Source organism: Chinchilla lanigera, unplaced genomic scaffold, assembly GCF_000276665.1.
Source record: "Chinchilla lanigera isolate Chin_1 unplaced genomic scaffold, ChiLan1.0 scaffold00109, whole genome shotgun sequence".
In the NCBI taxonomy this organism is placed as follows: Eukaryota; Metazoa; Chordata; class Mammalia; order Rodentia; family Chinchillidae; genus Chinchilla; species Chinchilla lanigera.
Window position 1 is genome coordinate 3,706,829 of NW_004955510.1, and position 21,810 is coordinate 3,728,638.

The following is a 21,810-nucleotide window of genomic DNA, read 5'->3' on the forward strand; positions in this document are numbered from 1 at the left end:
GGAGAAGGCAGGGCCTCCCTGACCCCTCCCCCTGCCATAGGAAACTGAGGCAGCCACCCTGTACTGGACCTGGGCACCCTGGGGGGACAAGGGAGACTGTGTTCAGAATGGATACTATCCCGGGATCCACTTCCAGCACTCGGGCCCACAGGTGAGCTACAAACTCCAAAGCAGTGGAGGGACTCCCAACTCCGTCCAGGTGGGTCCACCCAGCCCAACCTGTCCCTCTGCTGAGCTGAGAAAGACAGCATGTGACAGACAGCACGGTGTCCAAAGACAGACCTCCCCAAACTCTGCTGACACTGCAGGTCTGCTCAGATCCCCTAACTGTACCAGCATCCTGGGTACCAAACCCCACCCCAGACTATGAGCAGCCATTCTGCTGAGATTCAGCTGCTGAACTGAGCAGGTGGGGACACCACATGCCAGGGAGAGGGCAGCCTGCAGGACACTCCCACCCTAGGATTTGGGGGTGGAAGCAGGGCACAGGAATCTGCTGGCTGCACCCAGCCTTGTCCCCTCCCCTGTGTGGGGGGGAATGAGCCCAGAAGCCCACACCTGCTACTCATCATCTCCTGTGTACCAGGCAGGTGGGGAGAGCACCTGGCCCCGCCCCTCCCTGGATGGGTGCGCATGTACAGTCAGGCCTGCATGTTCGTGTGTGCACATCAGCTGTGAGCAAGTCACATGGAGATGGTGTGTGTGCGTGTGTGTGCACACGTGCAGCGGGGTCTGCAAATGGGACTGGAACTCTCATGTATGTTTGTGGATAGCAATGTGAATGTGTACAGGTATAGCTGTGGACAGGGGTGTGAATGTACATGTACACATGTGGGCAAGGACTTGAGGGTTAGCACACTTGGGCAGGCCAGGTAAAGGCAATGGTGTGGAAACGTGCATGGGCCCAGGCAGCGTGTTGGAGACTAAGCCAGAACATGTGCGTGCCCAGGCAGATCGGTGATACTTGGGCTTTCACTTAGCAGGAGCTGGGCCAGCTGCCACAAGTCCCCGGAGGAAAAACTGTCAGAACCTGACCCCAGATGACCCGATGGGGGCCAGATCTAGGGTCCCGTCCCGCCCCCCTGGCTATTGCAGACTTCCCTGATTTCAGCGTTGAAAGTGCTGCATCCCCAGAGAACCTCAGGCCTGAATCTCATACACACTGTGTGTGGGTGTGAGGGGTGGAGTGGGAGTCTCCTTAGGGAAAAGAATACAAAGCACAAACGCAATATTAGGGCTGAGGATGGGGCGTGTGCCTGAGGGGCCAGAGGACCAAGCTTCAGTAGTAGCTTCAAGGTCACCTCTCAGCCCTGAAAGATTCCACTGTGCAGCCCAGGAATCCAACCTCTGCCCCTCCCTGGTGGTGAGCAGAGGCAAGTGGCTTAGCCTCCGCAGGTTTAAGTCTTCCCTCCCTAAAGCACAGGCCTTTCCCCCTCTTCTCAGGATCCCTGGGCAGGAAGGCTGGGCCTCTCTCTTGGGGAGCACATGCTCCATGCGCACCCTGGGAGGTAACCTGGCTCAAGTGACTGCCCTGCACCCGCCTCCATGAACAGCCCAGCCCAGAAAAGGGATGAGGGCTCCACTTCAGGTACAGCAGAGTCGGGGGTGGGGACCAGCAGAGTGAGGCTCCAGCCCAGGGAACCGGACCAGCAGCCGGGATGGTTCCCGGCCCCACTGCTTCTCCCAGTCCCCAGCCAGCCAGGACGGGAGCAGCCCTGGAAGTAACCTGCAGGGACGGGCACCCTCCGGGGTCAAGGCTTGGCGCAGCCCAAAGGGAAGCGAACCCTGCCTTCACACCATCGTCCTCCTTCCGAGGACTTGAACAGCGGGTCTGCAGCTCGCTGGGCTCCCGCGCTCAGCGGACCGGCGCGGAGCGGGGCAAGGGACAGACTGCTGCCGGCACATGCGGCTGAGACTGGAGCCGCGGGCCTGGAGTGGGGCTAGGATGGGCTGAAATCCCACGGAGGGTCCTGGGGCCTGGACACCTGGTCGCCTCCGCCCCTGTTCTTTGTGGTCTGCTCTGCGTACCCTTCGGGGGTCCCTGGAGCCTGTGTGATTGCTAAGGCAGCGCCCCTTTACGCCCCCTTCCCCGTCCCCATTCTCCCAACCGGTTACTTGGCCCAAGGCCGTTTCCTATGCTCCACTGAGAGGGGAGTCAATTCCCTGAACCGTAGAGGAAGTTCATGAAAAACTCCAGGAGAGCCCGAACCGCCTTCACCTGGGACTTGGGGACCCCGGGAAACCCGGTCTTCCAGCGGCCTCCTTGGGCATCCTCCACTCCACCACACAAGGTCTCGACCGGGCTTGGTCTTTGGCTCCCGGCTCCCAGAAGTGGGTGTGGCGACTCGGAGGCGGGGCGAGCCGGGCTGGCCTGGCCACGCCCAGCCCGGGATGCCGCTGGGTCTGCGGAGGCTCGGGTGCAGCCAGCCGCGTCCTCCGCCTACCGCCCGCCTGCCCAGGTCCGCTGGGTGCGCGGGCAGGGAGTGCTCCGCTCCGGCTCTGCGCCCGCCCGCGGAGACATGGGGCGCTCCCCGCCAGCCGCCGCGGTGCTGGGGCTGCTGCGCTTCTGCCTGGGTGAGTGGCCGGGACGGGAGGGGAGCAGGACGCAGTCCCGGCCGTGCGCTCCCACCGTGGGACGGGCGGGCGCCTCCCCAGAGGTTTGGGGTTGAGACCCTCGCTGCCTGCGCCTTTGGACGCCAAGACAGCCTCTCTGTGCACCGCCCTTAGCCTGCCCTCAGATGGGGTAGGATCCCCGTTTCCAGGAGGCCCAGATCGTGTGCGTCCTTGGCAACTCAGCCTAGCTCAAGCTCCCGAAGGTGGGTGGTGGGGACCCTGGGACACTGGAGCTGGGAAAACCAAGCCCTCTCCTGTCGCACGCGCGGTCCGAGCATGACCGTGGGTTCGAATCTCTCTCCTGCATCCAGCTCTGTCTGTACCGTCTCTGTTCCCTTCCTAGCCCAGGCCAACTTCGCCCCTCACTTCTTCGACAACGGAGCGGGCAGCACCAACGGAAACATGGCCCTGTTCAGCCTCCCGGAGGACACCCCCGTAGGTGAGGGAGTAGCCCCCACCCCCTCAGGTGTCCCCAGGAGGCGCTCACGCCTGCCACAGGGACCCAACCCGCGACCCCTCTGACCCCTAGGCGGTGCTAATCACCCGGCTGTGCGCTCCCCTGGGCACCCTGTTTGTGCCGGAATCCCCCAGGGCCCTGGAAGGAAAGGAGATCACCGCTACCATGGCGACTAAGCCGGGCCAGTCCTGGGGGCCAGCGCTAGGGCCCAAAGAGGAGCGGCCCCGGGGCTAGGCAGTGGTGGGCAGCACATTGGAAAGACCCTGATCTTTTGGGGACTGCGACCTCCAGCAAATGTATTTACCTCCCTGAGCCTCAGCACTATGGGCTTTAAAACCATCCAAGAATTTCCAGCTGGCTCAGATGCTACCGAAGTGAGAGGAGGAGAAAGAGAAGGGTTGGAACCCTGCTCTTCTCCCTGCCAGGCCTGAGAGCTGGGAAAAGAGGGAGTGAGTAAGGAGAGGCCAGTCGGGCTGGGGTGCACAGCAACCCTGGTCCCCTCTCTTGCCTTAATGGCTCTCCTTTCTCCCCCTCTTCCCACCCAGGGAGCCCACAGCCTCCCTCCTGGAAAAGGAGTCCTTCCAGGCACAGGGAAATACAGAGTTCCAGTTAGGTGGAGCGACCTGAACACCTCTGTAATCTGCAGTGCAGATTACCATCAGCAGAGCCGCTGATAACACTCCATAGGGTGAAGAATAAAGATAACAAATGGGGCACAGCCAGCCAGGAGCTCCCAGTCCAGGGCTGCATCTTTGGCAGTGAATTGAACATTCACTCCATAAACAATCAGGTCCTTGGTTCCGTGCTGCTGCTACTCCTAGGAAAAGTGATGTACCGGGTTATAGGTCCTCCTGCTGTGTCTCCCTTCAGGCTCTCATGTGTACACCCTCAACGGGACAGACCCCGACGGAGACCCAGTCTCCTACCACATCAGCTTTGACCCCAGCGCTAGAAGCGTCTTTTCCGTTGACCTCAATTTGGGAAACATCACCCTGGTTGAGGAGCTGGACAGAGAGGTACGGGGTGTGTGTGGGGGGGTTTCGGGCTGTGCCTGCTGGGCGTAGAAACTCCTCTGGCCTGGGAGGTCCACTTAAAACATGCTGGTGTGCACCAGACCCTCCTTGCAGAGTAGGGGACAGAGGAGGGTCTCCCACCCAGCAGCTTGGGGCTACTTCCCATTACAGAGCAGACTTTGAAAGCACCTTCCAGCCCTGCTAATCTTTTAAGCACGTACAATTAGAAGCCTGCACTTAGAGGCTTCTAAAAATGCCTCGGAATGTAGTTTTCAAGCCTACCCTGGGAGAAGCCTGTAAACCGCGGGGAACTCGGGCCTCAGTTGGGGCTGGAAAGAGGGCTGAGGGAGCAGGGCTGGGCCTGGAACAGCTGCTCACCTCTGCAGGCCTCTGAGAAGGGGGTGACAGGGTGTGGGTTTCCTTTCTGGTTTGAGATCTCAGCTTGGGGCTTCTGCCAGCTCTGTTTCAGTGACAAAATCCAGGAGCCACAGGAGAGGGCAGAGAAAGGAAAAGGAAGTCTTGGACACTCAGACATCTGGGGCTGTGGGTCACAGAGATGGGGACTGGGACTGCTAAGACCACGTGTGCACGTGCACGCGCTCGCGCACACACACACCCTGGGAGCTCATGGGCACCTAACATACCCAAAACCCAGATCTCTGTAGAACTCCAATGTGGGGAGGTGTGGCAAGATGAGGGGAGAAAAATGCTAAAGAGAAAGGAAGCCTCCCTCTAAAATGCCGAGGTCTTTCTCCCCTTGTGTGAGCTGACAGTATTTGCTGTTGGAGCTGCTACAGTCCCTCTGGGTCTAGGGGAACCCCTGACCACCACAATGAGGTCTGTAGCTGTTGGATGCAGCTATCAACCATGACAGTGGCACTGTGGCCACCACCTCACTCTGTTCTGGGGCTCCCTCAGCCCCTGCCCAGGCCTCCTCTGAGGGTGAAGGGTGGGCTTCACTCCACCTGGAGCCCCATGGTGTGTCACAGTGTGGGGCACTCACTCAGTTCCTTTGTTTCACAGAGGGAGGACGAGATCGAAGCAATCATCAGCATTTCTGATGGTCTGAACCTGGTGAGTGGGCCCTGAGCCACCCAGCAGTGTGAATGTAGCACTAGGCTCCCTGCCAGCCCTCATGGGGGCTCCCTGGTAAACCGGCCAGCACGACCTGCCTGAAGTGCCCACAGCAGGGTGCACAGAGGCCAGAGGAGAGGGAAGGAGGGAGGGGGACAAGCCCTCTCTCAGCTGAGCTTCGACCAGGACCAGCCCACATTCCCAGCCTCTCCTCCAACCTCCTGCCTGCCTGTCACCTAAGGCAAACCCCTGGCCACCAGGCTCTCCTCACGCCCGCTTTCTGGGGAACTGCAGCTGCCCCAGAGGCTCCCCAGCCACTCCACCCCCAGTGCAAGCCCATCTGGCCACTCCTCAGCTCTGAAAGTGCCAACAGCTGGGCCCAGCACCCTTGGGATGAAATCCAAGCTTCTCAGAGCACCCCGAGTCCCACCTGTCGGGTGCCATCTGCCTCAAACAGCTTTCTCCCCGACCCACCGTGCCAGCACCTCGCTAGAGTCAGTCCTTGCTGTGTGTCTCAGCCTTCTTTGCCCTTGCACGCGAAACCCCTTCTTCTCAGCCACCTTTCCACCTCCGCCCTCTGGCAAACATGCCGCAGGCTCAGTGTCTCCCCCTGGAAGTCTCCCTGCTATATGCCACCGCTGCTCGGGTGCAATGCCTCTTCTGGGGCCCCTGGATGCTGCACTCATGGCCCTGCAAAAGGCATTTACCCCGGACCCAGGGTGTTGGGTGCCCTCAAGCAGTAGGAGCCACCATGGCTGCAACAAAATAATGCACCGTCAGAAGGGAGCCTGAATGAGTGACAGAAGGGAGAGGGCAGGAGGGAAAGCGAGGGTAGGGGACATATCTCGGCTGTTAGAGGTCACCGTCCCTTCGTCCCCTGGACAGTGTCACTGCCCTGACTCCAGACCCCTCTGCCCCTTCTCAGGTAGCAGAAAAGGTCACCATCCTGGTGACAGATGCCAATGACGAGGCGCCCAGGTTCACCCAGGAGCCTTATGTTGTCCTGGTGCCTGAGGTGAGTGAGGGCCCATGGCTTCCCTGGGCCTGCCTGTGACCTGGTCCTTGCCTCTGTGTCCTTCCCCACCTCTGTCACCATGCTCCCCCATTCACCTCTACTCTGAAGGCAACCCCATCCTCACTCGCCATCATAAGCATAGCGCACACTGTCCTGCAGAGGACAGGCATTTGTCTCCTTGTCCCTGGCCAGCGCCAGGAATTTTCAAGGTTTAGTGTTTGCTAATTCAGTGGGGGGAAGGGATTTCACTCTTGCGCTGTACCGAATGTGGTCTTTGGTGGTGCTAATTGTGACTGTGTTTGTGCTCTGTCTCCTCAAGTGGAACTGCCACATCATGTGCAAACCCTCCCTCTATTCGGGATCTTGGTTTTCTAACCCGGTCCCCTTGAGGGGCCCTCAGCCTGTCCACACACCTCTGCTCCTCCTTTCTTCCCCTCTTCCCTCCCTCTTCTTCAGTATGTCTGTCACCATCCCTCCCACCAGCCAGTCACACAGTCACTGTCACCTTCTCACCCCTCAGCCTTTCACTGCCTGGTCCCGCATCTGCAGTCATACGACACAGTCACACGCCATAGTCACACTCCACTGTCACATTCCCCGACCCCACTGCACCATGGCCCCTGGGCCTCTGCTCCCTGAGCACCATGTCACTGCCCCAACCCTTCCCTGTGGCTGTGACCCCTTAGGACACACCTGCTGGAAGCAGCCTCTTTAAGGTGCATGCTGTGGACAGGGACACAGGCTCCGGAGGCAGCATCACCTACTTCCTGCAGGTAAAGTGGACACACAGTTCCGCCACACACTGGGCTGGAGGGGAAGCTAGATGTCTTTCAGCCCTGGGGTTTTGAGATCAGGGCCTCCACACACAGAGAAGATAAAAGCACCCCTCCATGGACTGCGGTGAGGGTTAGATATATGTAAAGCTCCAGTGGCAGCTGGGAGGTCCCAGGATCACCTCAATGAGGCAGAGGCTCCTGCCTCTCCCGGTGGGTGCTGCCTGCTTACTTGGTGTGGTTAGAAGGCCCCCATCTCTCTATTCCTGTGATTCCTGAGCCTGTTTCCTCTGGAGGAGGACAGTACACTGCAACCCCTCCTGCCTGCTAAAACTTCCGGGTCAGAGCGTAGTCAGGTCCAGCTGAGCAGAGGAAAGGCCAAGACCACTGAGAGGGCCCGTGCTGGTGTTGCTTGAGAGTGTGGGAGCTTAGCAGGAGACTTGAGATCAGAAGGGCTGTGCCTAGCAGTGGGAGGCTCATCCCTGAGGTGGTGAGGACCCCTTCAGTAAGCACGGTGGGCATTTTCTGGCAGCCTGGGTTCCTTCCTGAGGTCTAGTGGCTCCCCAACCCTTCCAGAGCCTCCATCCCACCAAATTTGCGATGGACCACCACAGCGGTGTGCTGCGCCTCCAGGCTGGGGCCACTCTGGACTATGAGAAGTCCCGGACCCACTTCATCACCGTGGTCGCCAAGGTAACAGGGGAAGGGCCAGGAGCACCAGTCTCTCCTCGTTGGACTGGAGCACAGCTGGGTTGGGTGGAGTAGTTAGGGGAGTAGCAGGGAGGCTGGGAACCAAGTGGCAAGGGAGGCAGCTCCTGGGGCACATACCTTCCAGCAGGCTGGGCTCCCTGCTCTGGAGAGGCCACAGTCCCTATGTGGCCAGAGCATGTGACCCTTTAAGACTCATGGCCAGGGTCCCTTAGGCAGGACCTGGTGGCCCTAGCATGGACACTCCTGTCCCTCTCCACAGCCTGGCCTCTGGGCACCTCCACCTCTCTGGCCCAACTTGTCCACCTCATCCCCTCTCTGCAGGTGACCAGTTGCCCTTTTTAAGCCTCAGTTTCCTCACCTGCCTGTCCCACAAGCTTAACAATGTCCCTTGCATTTCTAAAACACATGGTAAGGAGCTGGAAATCTGCAGGTGCTTAGCTCTGGGCCTAGCAGTTTATTTTGCAAAAATACCACACTTTGAAGCCTCCTCCTTTGTCTCTGTATCCAAAGGAAACAACTGCATGCTGGGCACTGGCTGAAACCCTGCTCACATTGTCTCATTTAAGTCCTAAAGCCCTGTGAGTCCAAAACTAACTCCAGGGCTACAGAAACCATGCTGGCCACAGAACTCAGAGCAGGCAGCTGCTTCTTGGTTCACTCATGCAATGTACTCCTGAGCCCCACCTTCCTCCTGTCACCCTGATTCCTCCCCAGGACGGCGGAGGCAGGCTACGAGGGGCCCCTGTGGTGTTCTCAGCCACCACCACGGTCACGGTCAACGTGGAGGATGTTCAGGACATGCCACCCGTCTTCGTGGGCACCCCCTACTATGGCTATGTGTACGAGGACACCCTTCCGGTGGGTGGCTGCCCCCTTAGCTAGGGTCCCCTCCGACACCTCCTGACCTCGTGATTCCCTGGGCTCCTGCTGGGGAGTCCTGGCTCCCTCCACCACCAGCCCTGCTGTGCTGCCCTCCTCTCACAGAGCTAGGTCTGGACACATCAGGCTCAGGCCAGGAGGGGACTCTGCAGCTCTGAGAAGGGAAGGGGAGGGGCGCCCAGCCTGGTGTGGGGAGCATCGCTGGGCACAGACAGAGGCCTTGAGCTGGACTTGTGCACCCCCAAAAACCCCTTTCAAACAACACTCAGGGCATCACAGGATGAAACCCTCATTCTGAGACTCAGCAGTTGAGGTCCTGTACCCAGCCACACCCTCATTTCGGGTGGAGGACGGTAAAAGTGGAGGGGGCAAAAGGCGAGTGTGGCATGTCAGTAGGAAGCAGGAGCCTGGGGCTCTCCAGGCAGCTTGTGCTCTGTCCCCTTGGGCCAGGACATGGCGGGAACCACTGTTGCCCCATCCCTGCTGCTGGGAGCTGCCAGCAGAACTGGCCCATACCCTGGGGCCACTCAGATGCTTTGGCCAGGTAGGGCATCTCCCTCTATGGGATGGGCTGTGTCCGGGGAGAACTGGTCCCAGCATCCCCATCAGCCTCAGTGTAACCCTCTCCCCAGGGCTCAGAGGTGTTGACGGTGGTCGCCGTGGATGGAGACCAGGGCAGACCCAACCACATTGTCTACAGCCTCGTGAATGGTGAGTCTGGGCAGCTCCAGGGCTGCGGCCCTGACTCTCTGGTGACCAAAGTGAGGTTCCCAAACCCTCTGGGTCCTGGACCCCCGCCTATAGGACCAGGAGTGGCAGGGCCCCTCAGGAGTGACCAGTGTGCTCCCTGCCTGCTTGTAGTTGGGCACAGCTGCAGGGAGAACAGCCCTGGGGCCTGGCAGTGACACGGGCTGCTTCAATTTCCATTCCCTGTACCTGGGCACCATGTCGCTGATGGCAGTGGGTGGCAGCATTTCTTATGCTCTTGGAATTGCTGCTTTCCCATTCTTTTAAAGTCTAGATTGAATGCATTAAATGCGCTGAAATAAACATACAAACACATGCGCACACACACACACATATACACACACACTGGGCACCATGACTTAGAGAAAGCACATAGTATGAAACCTGTGAGCCCAACAGAAGTGAACTCAAGTCGCCACTCCATTATGTAACCTTACACAAGTTATCTAGCCCCTTTGAGACTCAGTTTCTCCATTAGCGTCACACAGGTGATGACACTATTACGTTGTATGAGGGGGCTCCGGTTTAAGCAGCATGTGGCATGACTCCCTTGCTCGCCCTGTGGCCCTGTGCTGAGCTGCAGTGCACATCTCTGTGACAGGGAGTGCTGGTGGAGCCTTTGAAATTAATGAGACATCCGGAGCCATCTTGGTCTTGCAGAGCCCTGCCCAGCTGCGCAGAGAGGCGTATGAGCTGCACGTACAGGTAACCCCCTCTAGCTGGGCCTGCCCATCAGTCTGCAGCCCTGGAAGGCTACAAAGGCGATGAGATCCAGGCCCTCCTTTCTCACTGGGGCTCAGGCTGGAGGGGAGACAGATGTTCTCCAAGAATCTCTTCCTCCATCTGGCTGTAGCAGAGGCAAAGCCAACCTTTAATGAGACAGGAGTTCACACAGGAACCGTTAGAAATCAGGAGCAGGTGGGGCTGGGGAGCAATGCCCCCAGCGAGGTCCCAACAAGCTGAGGCTGGGCAAGGGGTGGTGGGGTGGAGGGAAAGCATTTCAAGCCACACGAGCCCCAGATGCCCAGCCAGGGGACAGCCCGTGGTGTGGTAAGGACTGGAGCGGGGGCCCCCGGCAGGTAGCAGGTAGGAGGAAGGGGGGCATCCTGGAAGTGGGGGTGGAGGCCCCATGACTAGCACAGGGTTTTCCCTGGAGCAGCGTGTGTGACCTCTGCAGTCACACAGAACCATGGCGAGGAGACTCACACACCCGACTCTGCTGTTTGTTACCTTGAAGTTCTGCCCAGGAGCATGGAAGAGCCATTGGGCAGATTCCATGTAGAAAGCGCATCTGGCTGCTCAGTGAGCAGTCAATCCCTAAATATGGGAAGAGCACCCACTGGCAGAGATTTCCAGACACCAGTCCGTCCTGGCGGTGGGAAGTCAGTGTTTCTGGGTAACCCCAGGGCTCTGGGTGATTGAGTGACCCGGAGATCCAGGCTCCAGTCCTAGTCTAGCATTGGAGAACTCTGGTCTCCACTTGGCTTGGGGGTACATGGACAGAAGGCAGAGAGCTCACACAAGGAGCCAGAGGAGGAGGGGCTTTGGGGTGAGGGAAGGCGGTCACAGAAAGGAAAATTGCAAAAGCAAAAGAAGGTGGATTGCACAGAGCCAGGCAGTTGACCGGCTGTGAGGTGGTGGGGGTGGGGTCAGGAGCTGAGTAGCAGCAAATCTGTGCCACTTGGAGTGTGGGAAAGAGTGCAAGTTCAATGAAGAGTGTGGGTGCCAGGGGACGTGCTGGGGGAAACATCCACGTGTGGACACAGAGGTTCAGGACTGGGAGGAAGTGTCACATGCACTGTGAAAGGCACAGGAGGAGGGAAGGAGGTCACCCTGAGCATGGCCGGGGGAGGGGCAGTTGACCAAGTGCACAGTGCAGGAGCATCACATGCTGAGAGAGGAGCGGGTGCGGGAGACCCGGGAGGGGCCCAAGATGCCAGGGAGAGTTTGCTGACCTTAGGGGAATCGAGCCCTTGAGAGATGTAGAGGCACAAGGGAGGGACACAGCATGGGAGTCGATGTGAAGTTGGTGAGAAGGGAGGGAGTTGAGACAGCAGCCGGGGGTGTGGAGGGGCCAGGGAGAGAGCTGTTAGCCAAGCAGCCGTCTAGACCTTTGGAAGCAGGGAAAGGGGGCCTTAGGAGAGGCTCATGGGATATTTGCCGCATGGCTCGAGGTGCCTATGGCCCCCAGCCCTGGCTTTGCAGCCTGAATTAGTTAGCTAATGCTTTCTAACACGTTGCCCTGGGCTTAGTAACTTCAGACAACACGCATTCATTTTTCTCTGTGTGGATGATTTGGGAATCCACGTTCGACTTGACCAGGTCCCTGGTTCCAGGGACTCTTGCAGGGCTGCCTTCTGATTGTCAGACAGGGTTGGGGTCTCACATGGAGGCTGGATAGGGACAGACTGACTTACAGCTCTGAGGCTGCTGGGCTGACCCAGTCCTTTAATGGCTGTTGGTAAGGAGTCGCTGTTAGTTCCTGCTTCATCGAAACCAGCAAGGGAGACCCTGCCAGCAAAGATGGAAATCACAGTCTCTCATAATCTCACCATGAAGTGATGATCAAGGTCTTTGGCCAAATGTGGGCAGAAGCAGGTCGCAGGGCAGAGCTGCACTCAAGGAGAGGGGGTAACACAAGGCCGTGGACACCAAGAGCCAGGATCATGGGGGCCAGCAACAGCCCGCCTGCCACATGGCAATCGCTGCTGTCCCTACCCCAGGTGACAGAGGTCAGCTCCGCAGGGAGCCTAGCTGCCCAGGCCATGGTCCCTGTCACCATCAGAGTCGTGGACCTCAACAACCACCCACCGACGTTCTACGGAGAGAGTGGACCCCAGAACAGGTTTGAGTTGTCCATGTATGAGCACCCACCCCAGGGCGAGATCCTGCGGGGCCTCAAGATCACTGTCAATGACTCTGACCAGGTGTGTATCCTGCCCTCGGAACTAGTGGGAGGTCTGTGTCATTCCTCTTGGCTTAGGTAGCGGGACAGACAGGTCACAAAACTGCCAAAGGAGCAGAGGGGTGCTATCTAAGCAGAGGGATGCTATCTAATCTAAGGTGGTTTGCTTAGCTGAAGAGGATTTTTCACAGTTAAAAAGTGAAAACTCCACATCTTACCCTCCAGCCCAGCGTTTGTGATGTGCCCTGCCACCTCCAGACCCCGTTCAAGGCCACGTCTGTGTGTCTTTGCCTTACTTAATCCCCAAAAGCTGCTACATCTTTTTGATTCTTGATCAACTCACTTTTAGGATGAAGGACTACTTACCTTTCAGGGTTAAGGGCATATGAAGGTTCCTCATTTAGTATGAATACATAAGGTACAATAAAAAATACAGTAAATGTTTAAATCCAAAACATTTATTACATTAAAAGGCATTATTGCAGTAACACACACTGTCATTAATCACCCCCAAAAAACACTTCACATAAATACACTTATCCCATCATTTTTGCCACTTTCTGAAGCAGTTCTGGAAGTCCTCTTTCCTGAGTGTCTATTTGCACTGTCAAAGCTGTCTCAGTGTCCCAAACTGATTCAAACTTTTAGCTTTTGTGGTCATTTTGACTTTGGGGAAGAGCCAGCAGTTGCACAGTGTTAGATCCAGTGGATGAGGGCACACCATGTTTTTACAAGCTTGCCTTTCTACTGGATGACACTCAGCAGCAACATTCACCATGGATTTGATCACACCTTGTAAAGACACTCACGAAAGAAGACTTCCAGAACTGCTTCAGAAAGTAGCAGGAACTATGGGCAAGTATGGTAGAAGCAAGAGAGGGTGCTCTGTAAGGCATTCATGGCACTGTGTTCTTTACTGTAGTAAATTTGTAAACTTAAACAGTCACTGTATGTTTTGGTCAGACTGCATGTAACACGTTTCTGTTCTATTTATCTTCCCTGTTTGGTCTTTCGAAACTCCAACACCCAGGGAGCCAATGCCAAATTCAATTTGCGGCTGGTGGGACCTGGAGGCATCTTCCGTGTGGTCCCACAAACAGTCCTCAATGAAGCACAGGTCACCATCATTGTGGAGAATTCAGCTGCCATTGACTTTGAGAAGTCCAAAGTATTGACCTTCAAGGTGGGTGAGGCTTTGCACGGCCCTGAATGGGGAAGTAAGGAAGGCACTCCTGCAGCATCACCACTCCTTCTGGAGGAGACCCACTGCTATTTCTAGACCTACCCTTTTGTTCCCTGAGCCACTGCCCCTCCTGCTGGTGTGGGAGCAGGTGGTAGGCCAGGGTGAGGAGGAAGAGCGGCCCACAAACAGGCTTCTGCCAACTGCCCCCAGCCCCAGCCTCACTGAGCTCTGACTTCTAAACTGAAGCTCTCTCAGAGTGCAGGGGTTGGGACTCAGTGGGAACCACCCTTGTCATTGCTGTGCTAAGAGACAGAGAGGGTAAACGGGTAATGCTCCTAAGCTGGGCAGGCGTGGTGGCACACACCTGTAATCCTAGCACTCTGGAAGGTGGAGATGGGAAGATCGCAAGTCTGAGCTCAGCCTGGTCAATTTAGTGACTTAGTAACAGCCCACATCAAAACTAAATAAAGAAGGTTGATGATGTAGCTCAGTGTGGAGCACTAGATTCAATCCCCAGACCACAAAAAAATAAAATAAAATAAATTATCATTTATGAAAACAACCAACAGATAAAACTCTTAGGAATTACCATAACAAGAAACCTGTATCCCTTAAATGATTAAACCAATGCAAAGTTTCCCACAGGGATATAGAGAAGGCAAGGCATGAAGAATGGAATGGTGTATACTTCTTTTTAAGTGCAAATTTTCTGTAAGTTAATAAAAAAATTCAAGCCAGGTGTGGTGGCGCACACCTGTAATCCCAGCACTTGGGAGGCTGAGGCAGGATCGTTGCAAGTTCGAGGCCAGCCTGGGCTACAGAGTGAGCTCAAGGCCAGCCTGCACTGCATAGTGAGACCCTGTCTCAAAAAGACAAAAAATTAAAAAATTCAAAACAACACACCAGTTGACTCTTGCCTATAATTGTATTAAGGTTTTTATCTGGAGAAATAAGAAAAGAATACGTGGGTCAGTAGAAAAGAAACCAGAGCCAATACAATTGGGAACGGTAGGAAGGTTGGCAGTGGAAGCCACGAGGGAGGGAGGAAAGGTGTGCGCCTTGCAGGGCAGCAGGAAGTGCCCTGGCAGCTGAGAGGCGGTGGGCACTGGTCCAGTTTGAGGGAGACAGGCCTGGGAGGGCTCTCAGCAGGTGTCAGACACACCCTCGGTTTTCCTCCCTTCCCCAGCTCCTGGCCGTTGAAGTGAACACCCCGGAGAAGTTCAGTTCCACAGCAGATATTGTGATCCAGCTCCTGGACACCAATGACAATGTCCCCAAGTTCACCTCTCACTACTACGTTGCCAGGATCCCTGAGAATGCCCCGGGGGGCTCTAATGTGGTGGCAGTCACGGTAGGTTTGGGTTTGGCCAAGGCCCTGAGGGTGGTTAGGGAGCCTGTGAAGTGTAACACACTTGGGTTCCATTTAGATCGAACAGCCCAGTCTCTAACTGTCACCTTGCACAAGCTGCTTGACCTCTCCTAGCTTCTGTTTCTTCATCTTTGCAAAGGGGTGACTTCATCTCATTAACATGCAGTGAGGATGTGGGTCTGGACCCTTGGCCCAGCACACCAGACCCGTCCCTTTTCATTCTCATTCATAACAGAGAGACAAATACTCTTCAGGTCTTGTAAACCCTTGGGCTCTGCTAACACTGGAGGCACCCTTGGAGGAAAGCACAAGCCCAGGGCAGCCTCTCAATTCTTGCCCAGCTGGGCAGTCATGACTCCCCTTGCTTCCCATTGAAAGCAGCTCTCTGCTCCAGGAGCTCCACGGTGCCCTGGCCACAGGACAGGTACCACTGGGAGCCCTCTCTCTTCCAGGCTGTGGATCCAGATACAGGACCTTGGGGCGAGGTCAAATACTCCATCTATGGGACAGGAGCAGACCTGTGAGTACATCCAGAACCACAGACCAAGGTGGAGCAAGGGACTTAGGAGGCTGTGAGTGGACAGGATCTCAGCTAAAAACAGGGGGACCTGAAAGGGACAGCACCAGGGGCTGGGAAGGCGACCAAGGTGCAGGATGGGAAGGAGGCGAGGAGTGAAGGGAAGCAGTGGCAATGCTGAGGCAGAGGTATGGGGACACTTGGGAGGTAACTGGGAGAGAAGAAAGTCTTGGTCACAGTGTGGAGCTAGGACCCATGGCTTCAGGAACCAGACCAGCAGAAATGGGCTGCAGCAGGAACAGGCCATGGAGTTAGGGAGAGGGATGCAATTGGGGTCATTAAGCTCAGGAGCAATAGGTGGGTGAGGAGTCAGACTGAAAGGATGGGAGACAGGAGGTGGGCACCTTGGAGAAGCTGCATGGTGTCCTCCTGCTGCTTTTTGGAGGCAGCTCATCCTTGCAGGCCCACACCTATGCATGTGTGCACTGCAACTGCATGACTGTCTCTGCATGCTTGTGCATGTCTCCACCCTTGTGCCTGTGCTCTCTGCCCAGCAGGTTCCTGATCCACCCCTCCACGGGGCTTATCTACACACAGCCCTGGGCCAACCTGGATGCTGAGGCCACAGCAAGATACAACTTTTATGTGAAGGCAGAGGATATGGAAGGCAGGTACAGCCTGGCTGAAGTATTTGTCACTCTGCTGGATGTCAATGACCACTACCCCCAGTTTGGGAAGAGCATCCAGGAGAAGACCATGGTGCTGGGGACCCCAGTGAAAATTGAGGTAGGTTTTAGGCAGCTGAGCATCCTTAAACCTTCTCCTAGCAGCTGCAAGGGAAACCAAGGAATAAGAACTTCATGCATGCATCAGTACTTGCGCATTCCTGAGATGGTGAGCTGCCTTCAATAAAATGTGTTGGATTTGTATTCTCCCCATGGCAATAGATTGCAATGAGTTTTATAGAACCTTATCTCCACTCCAACCCAGAAAACCTCTCTGAGAAGAAGACAGCAAATGAAAAACATAAAGCACAAGCAGCCTAAGAGTTTGTCTTGCCTTAGTTCCTATAGCTGGTCTTTTTGCCCTCAAAGCAATGCACTTCCTACCAGGCATCAGTGTTTTCCCAGTGTGGATAAAACATGAACTCTGGAACCCACAGCCTTGACTTCTCATCCATCTCCCCTCCTCTGTCTCTCTCCTTGGACCAGTCACTTAACATTGAAGCTTTTATTTTTGCACTCATGATATGGGTTCACCAGTACCCAGTTCCTAGACTTGTTCGTGCAACACACATATAAGGCCAAGGCTAGACCCTGGATCATACATAATAGGTCATACACTCTGTCCTTTCCCATCTCTACCTACTCCAAGTAGGGTCAAGATTACTTCCTGTCACCCCAGCAAGCCCCGTGTCCTATACTGACTTTGCCATCGTTCACAAAGTCTTTCTTCCAAGCCCAGCTCTATCTGTCCCTCCTCACGCACAGGCCACAGACCAGGATGCAGAGGAGCCCAACAACCTAGTGGACTATTCCATCACCCATGCAGAGCCAGCCAATGTGTTTGACATCGATGCACACACAGGAGAGATCTGGCTCAAGAACTCCATCCACTCCTTGGATGCCCTGCACAATATCACACCCCGCGGGGACCGCACGTGGTCCCTGGAGGTGCAGGCCAAGGACCGAGGCTCTCCGTCCTTCAGCACCACAGCCTTAATCAAGATTGACATCACAGACACTGAGGTGGGTGCAAAGCCATGGCCAGGGAAAGGGGGCCGAGGGCCAGACCAGGCCTCTCTGCAACATGGGCAAAGAGAGAATGACTGTCTCCCACCTCCTCCAAAGGATGCACAGTGCTGTCACAGGTTATTGGTGCTGTTAAACATGCAGACCTGAGAGTCATGTGGATATTCTGGTCTCCACACTTATTAAAGATGTGACCTGCCGGGTGTGGTGGTACATGCCTATAATCACAGCATTTGGGAGGCTGAGGCAGGAGGATTGTTGTGAGTTTGAGACCAGCCCAGGCTACAAAGTGAGCTCAAGGCCAGCCTGAACTGCATAGCAGAGACCCTGTCTCAAAAAGACAAAAAAAAAAAAATGTGACTTAAGGCTTTGCTAAGCCCCCAGTGCCTTTTGGGGGACATGGAAAGAATGGTGACTCTTTCATGTAGTACTGAAAGGTAGAAGTAAAATCATATGTAGTTTTCAGCTCAGTGTCTTGTGCAGTCATCACTTGAGGAGTTCTGATAAGTCAGGGATGTCTGGTTCCTTCATATACAAAGGGAAGCGATAGCCTACTCTCTCAGGAACCGAGTCCAGGAATGCAGGAGTCTGGAATCAGAAGGAGGTTTGTGATCCTATTCTGCTCAAGTGTGTTGTTCTAGAGGATGGCTTGAACTATGCTTTTGGTGTGCATTTTTCCATAAAGAAGCCTGTGGTGCTTAGGTTCTCATGGCAGTGGCAAACAGAAAGACCAAAACATCACCCAGGATTTGTAGGCAGATTTATTTAACATTGACAGGCCTGACGGAAACAGTCCCTCAAAATATCAAGCCCCAATCTCTGGTAATGTAAGACTTTATAGGGTTTGCAAGCAAGAAGTACAGAAGCAGAGTATTTGGCAGTTATTGACTGGTTACATCTTAGCTCACTACTACTGATTGGCCTAAAAGAAAACTATATCATATACACTGCATACTAAGACAAGTTTGAACTCCAGGCAGGCTCGGAGTTACAGGAAGCATACAGGTTCAGGGTAGGGGCAAGCTTGGAATTTCAGAAAGCAAGTGCTTGAGATAACATGGAGTTTAGGGTGCAGTTGGTTAGATGGTTGGTTAGATAAGGGAAATATGTAGCAGGTGTTGGCAGAAGACAGGAAGGCAAAGCTGCTCAGGGGAGTAGCTACTTGCAGGAAATTTAACTCTGAAAAGTTAACTCTCTGTTTTCCTCTTCACTCAAAGAGGTGCCTTTGAGCAGATAAATCTTACCAACACATCAGGTTTGAGGAGCTCATCCCCTGTCCCCCACCATCCTGCTCTCTGGGAACAGATGAATGTAGGGGTGCCCTGTCTTCCAGACGCTGTCCCGAGACCCCATGACTGCCTTCCTGCTGCAGACTAAGGACAACCCCATGAAGGCCGTGGGTGTGCTGGCTGGGGTCATGGCCATTGTTGTGGCCATCACCGTCCTCATCTCCACAGCCACTTTCTGGCGCAACAAGAAGTCCAACAAGGTCCTGCCCGTGCGCCGTGTCCTCCGGAGGCGGCCCAGCCCTGCACCCCGCACCGTCCGCATCGAGTGGCTCAAATTCAGGAAGGCCAAGACCGCTACCAAGTTCATGCTCAATGAGGAGCCCCCCAACAAGACCTGCGACAACAGCAGCCCAGGAGCCCCGCCGCCCCCCAAAGCTCCAGCTCTCCCTCCACCCCCTAGAATGGTACCTGACACAGGTGCCCACTGGACAGTGCCTACAGTCTCTGGGTCCCTCGCTCCCCAGAAACCCCAACAGCCACCCAAGCCCCAGGCTGTGGGAAGCCCTGTCAGGTCCTCCATGGTCTCTGAGCTGAAGCAGAAGTTTGAGAAGAAGAGTGTAGAGAAGAAGGCTTACTTCTAGGGGGAGCCCTGTGGCCCTGCCTTCCTTTGCCCTGGCCTGACCACGCCACTGCTTCCACGGTGCCCCCCACCCTGTCCTCCTGAAGGTCACCCCTGCCTGGGCAGGGCTTTGAGCAATGGGGCTCTCTGGTGATAAAATTTGCAACTGTGCCCCATCACCTATGTCCGGGGCATGGCTTGAGGGATCCCAGTGTCCAGAAGCTGCTGTCTGCATCTCTTCACCAGCACCTCAGGGCTCTGCTAGTCCTCCTGTGGGCTCATCATCCACAGTCAAGGAGTGATTGTGGCCAGAAAAGGCCAGCAAGCATCTGGATCCTGAAGCCTGAGCAAACCTGCAGGCCACAGGAGAGCAGATCTGGGGCAAGCAGCAAGCAGAGAGGCCCTGAGAACTCACGCTGACTGCAGAGCCTCGCCCACAGCCACGGGAACCATAAAGCTTGGCGTCCAGGGAGATCTTGGCCCCTGCATACCCAGCAGGCCCAGAACTCTGGCTGTGTGGGATGGGCTTGGCCTGGAGCACAGCAGATGTCCCCAGCCAGACCGCCTGGGCCCGAGAGCTGGAGGTCAGTGGGAAGAGCATCAGGACCCTCTTTAAAGGACGGGAGGTAGAGACAAGTGTTGAGATCTGGGCACTTATGCTTTTACCCAGCTCTCTGTTCACATTATGTAACTTTGGGGAAGGTGCTTTTTGTTTTTGAGATGGGGTCTTGCTGAGTTGCCCAGTCCAGCCTGAAACAGGAGATCCTCTTGCCTCAGCCTCTCTAGCAGCTGGGATTACAGGTATGTGCCACCCTGCATAGCTTTGGGAAGCTGTTTAAACTCCCTCATCATCATCTTCCTCATCTGTAAAATGAAGGGAGTAAGCCCTGTAAAAACAGCAATGTGAGGGTTTTAACCCTACGCAGTCAGCATCAAAGTTTTTGGAGCAATCCCTCCCAGAAGAATTAGACCCTCTCTGATGCTCTCCTAAGTGCCCCCAGGGGGTCCTGTGCTGTGCAGGGGAGCAGCAAAGCAGAGGATGGCTTTGCCCTCGCCTTCCCACCTTCCTTTCCTTCTCCCTCAGCTCCACACACTGCCAGAGAGAACAAGTGTCGGGCAGCAGTGTCCAGTCCACAGTTTGCCCAGTGCCATAGTGGGGAGCAGTTTGCCCAGTGCTGTAGTGGGGAGCAGTTTGCCCAGTGTCCTAGTGCGTTGGTAGCAGTTCTAGTCTGATGGCCCCTAGCTCTTTCGAGTGTTCCTCTAGCTGGGGTGTGACAGTCTCCCTAGGAAAGAAATCCTGCAGGGCTGCCATGGTTAATTCAGAGAGGTTCTGACCCTGTTGAGGATGTCTTCATGTGTGGGCACACGTGCCCATGCGCGCGCGCGCACACACACACACACACACACACAGGGAGAAAACGGGGGCACTTTCTTGCATTTGCTCCACCCCCAAATCCACGCTGTACACTGTGCCAGTGATCTGTGTGGACAGAGGCAATGCACATGTGGCTTCCTTGGTGTGCCATGTCTCGAAGTGTTACTGAGATGTGCCCGTGTGCACAAGCCTTGCCGGGCATCTGCAGTCCCTGACACACACAGTATTAAGGAGCACCGGCTTTGGTGCACCGTATAGATACTTCCCAGCCCATGTTTCAGGAGAGACCTGGTCCAAGTTTACCTCTCCGGGGAGTACAACAGCCCTACCACATGCATGCAATCGACCTCTTTTGTAAATCATAAATAAAGTCTGTAACCTGAAGGACAAGCTGACCTCCTGCTGCTGCTTTCGGTTGTGTTGCCGGGCTTACAGAGAGCAGTCCTCCTGACCCATGGCCGGGTTTGGCCTGCCTGGGGCTCCTCCCAGCTTCTCCAGTGGGTGAATGCACCCCTGGATCTGACTGTGGTGGAGGCTACAAAATTTGGTCCAGACTGCCTGTGTGCATGTCAACAGGAGCACATCTGCAGACCCATCTACCTGACCATGGCCCAAGCCAAGCTTGGAGTGGGCTTTTCTTCCCAGGCAAGGCTGCTTGGCAAGGAAGGGAGTGTGAGCTAGAAATAATGGGCCCCAGTGTAGCCCAGCAGGGGCAGCAACTGGGAAGCCATCAGAACAAGGAAGTGGTTTGTCTCTGGGCCAGTTGGTCACCAAGATCTCTGAGCTGGAAACCATGTCAGCATGTGGACCTAGGATGGAATTGGGCTCTGGGACATGCCTAGGAACTTGACCTCTCAGAGCCACCAACAGGGAAAGCCACACTGGAGGAGGAGGGCTCCGCCTCACCAATAGGGTTGACAAATGTGGTCAGCGCTGGGAGAAACACCAAAGAGTCAGGCCAGCCACTGTGGTAGCGGATGGGGAGTTGAGGGGCTGGCCCACAAAGTCAGGCCTCCTGGTAGAGAGCTGCAAGGCAGGAACAAAAGCTGGGCAGGGCCTCCCACAGCTGGGCCCTGGGAAGTGAGCACTAGTCCCACACATAGTCAGTACCTGTGTCTCAGAGACCTGCAGTCATTCCCCAAGGCCTTTTGCGGAGCTCAGACTTCTGGCCACGTGCAATAATAAAACACATTTACAAATCAGCAGCCCTCGGTCTGCATTCAGGGCGTGCCACTGCAGTGACTGTGGGGATGAGACCAAGTCTTCTGGGCTTCACTTTTCTCATCCATACAGGGTGCAGAGATATGTCCTGGGAGGGTGACAGGAGCCAATACATACAGAGCTTTGCAGCTGCTCATACCAGCTCAGCACACAGTTGCTGTCCTCTTCTACGGGGCGTGTTTGAGGAAGGCTGGCCATGGCCACATATCCTGGAGGAAAGGATCCTTCTCATGTAGCCTCTCCCCAGGGCATCTCCACCCATCCACAGGCCCAAGCCACTCCTTTGTACCGGGAGAGGAGAGGAGAGGAGAGGAGGGGAGGGGAGAAGAGAGAAGGGGAGAGAAGGAGAGAAGAGAAAA

At 55.6% G+C, this 21,810-nt stretch overlaps 1 protein-coding gene across 1 annotated transcript; it reads left to right on the top strand.

Annotated features, from left to right (window-relative positions):
* The first annotated feature begins 2,377 nt into the window (after positions 1 to 2,377).
* Positions 2,378 to 20,620, top strand: Cdhr1 (cadherin-related family member 1). Its single transcript, XM_005407882.1, has 17 exons — positions 2,378 to 2,574; positions 2,957 to 3,052; positions 3,941 to 4,086; positions 5,107 to 5,157; positions 6,083 to 6,172; positions 6,859 to 6,945; positions 7,522 to 7,638; positions 8,371 to 8,514; positions 9,168 to 9,246; positions 9,884 to 9,987; positions 12,006 to 12,209; positions 13,218 to 13,370; positions 14,557 to 14,721; positions 15,192 to 15,259; positions 15,814 to 16,042; positions 16,747 to 17,004; positions 18,341 to 20,620. Exons 1-17 carry the CDS (start codon positions 2,520 to 2,522, stop codon positions 18,875 to 18,877), a joined length of 2,583 nt encoding a protein of 860 aa, XP_005407939.1. The 5' UTR covers positions 2,378 to 2,519; the 3' UTR covers positions 18,878 to 20,620.
* The last annotated feature ends 1,190 nt before the right edge of the window (positions 20,621 to 21,810 follow it).

What these genes read in the sequence shown, in the direction of transcription:
- Cdhr1 (XM_005407882.1), top strand. Translation starts at nt 2,520, where the DNA reads ATGGGGCGCTCCCCGCCAGCCGCCGCGGTGCTGGGGCTGCTGCGCTTC. An exon ending in CCCGGAGGACACCCCCGTAG is followed by an intron (nt 3,053 to 3,940) that starts GTGAGGGAGTAG and finishes GTCTCCCTTCAG; the next exon opens with GCTCTCATGTGTACACCCTC. An exon ending in TCATCACCGTGGTCGCCAAG is followed by an intron (nt 7,639 to 8,370) that starts GTAACAGGGGAA and finishes ATTCCTCCCCAG; the next exon opens with GACGGCGGAGGCAGGCTACG.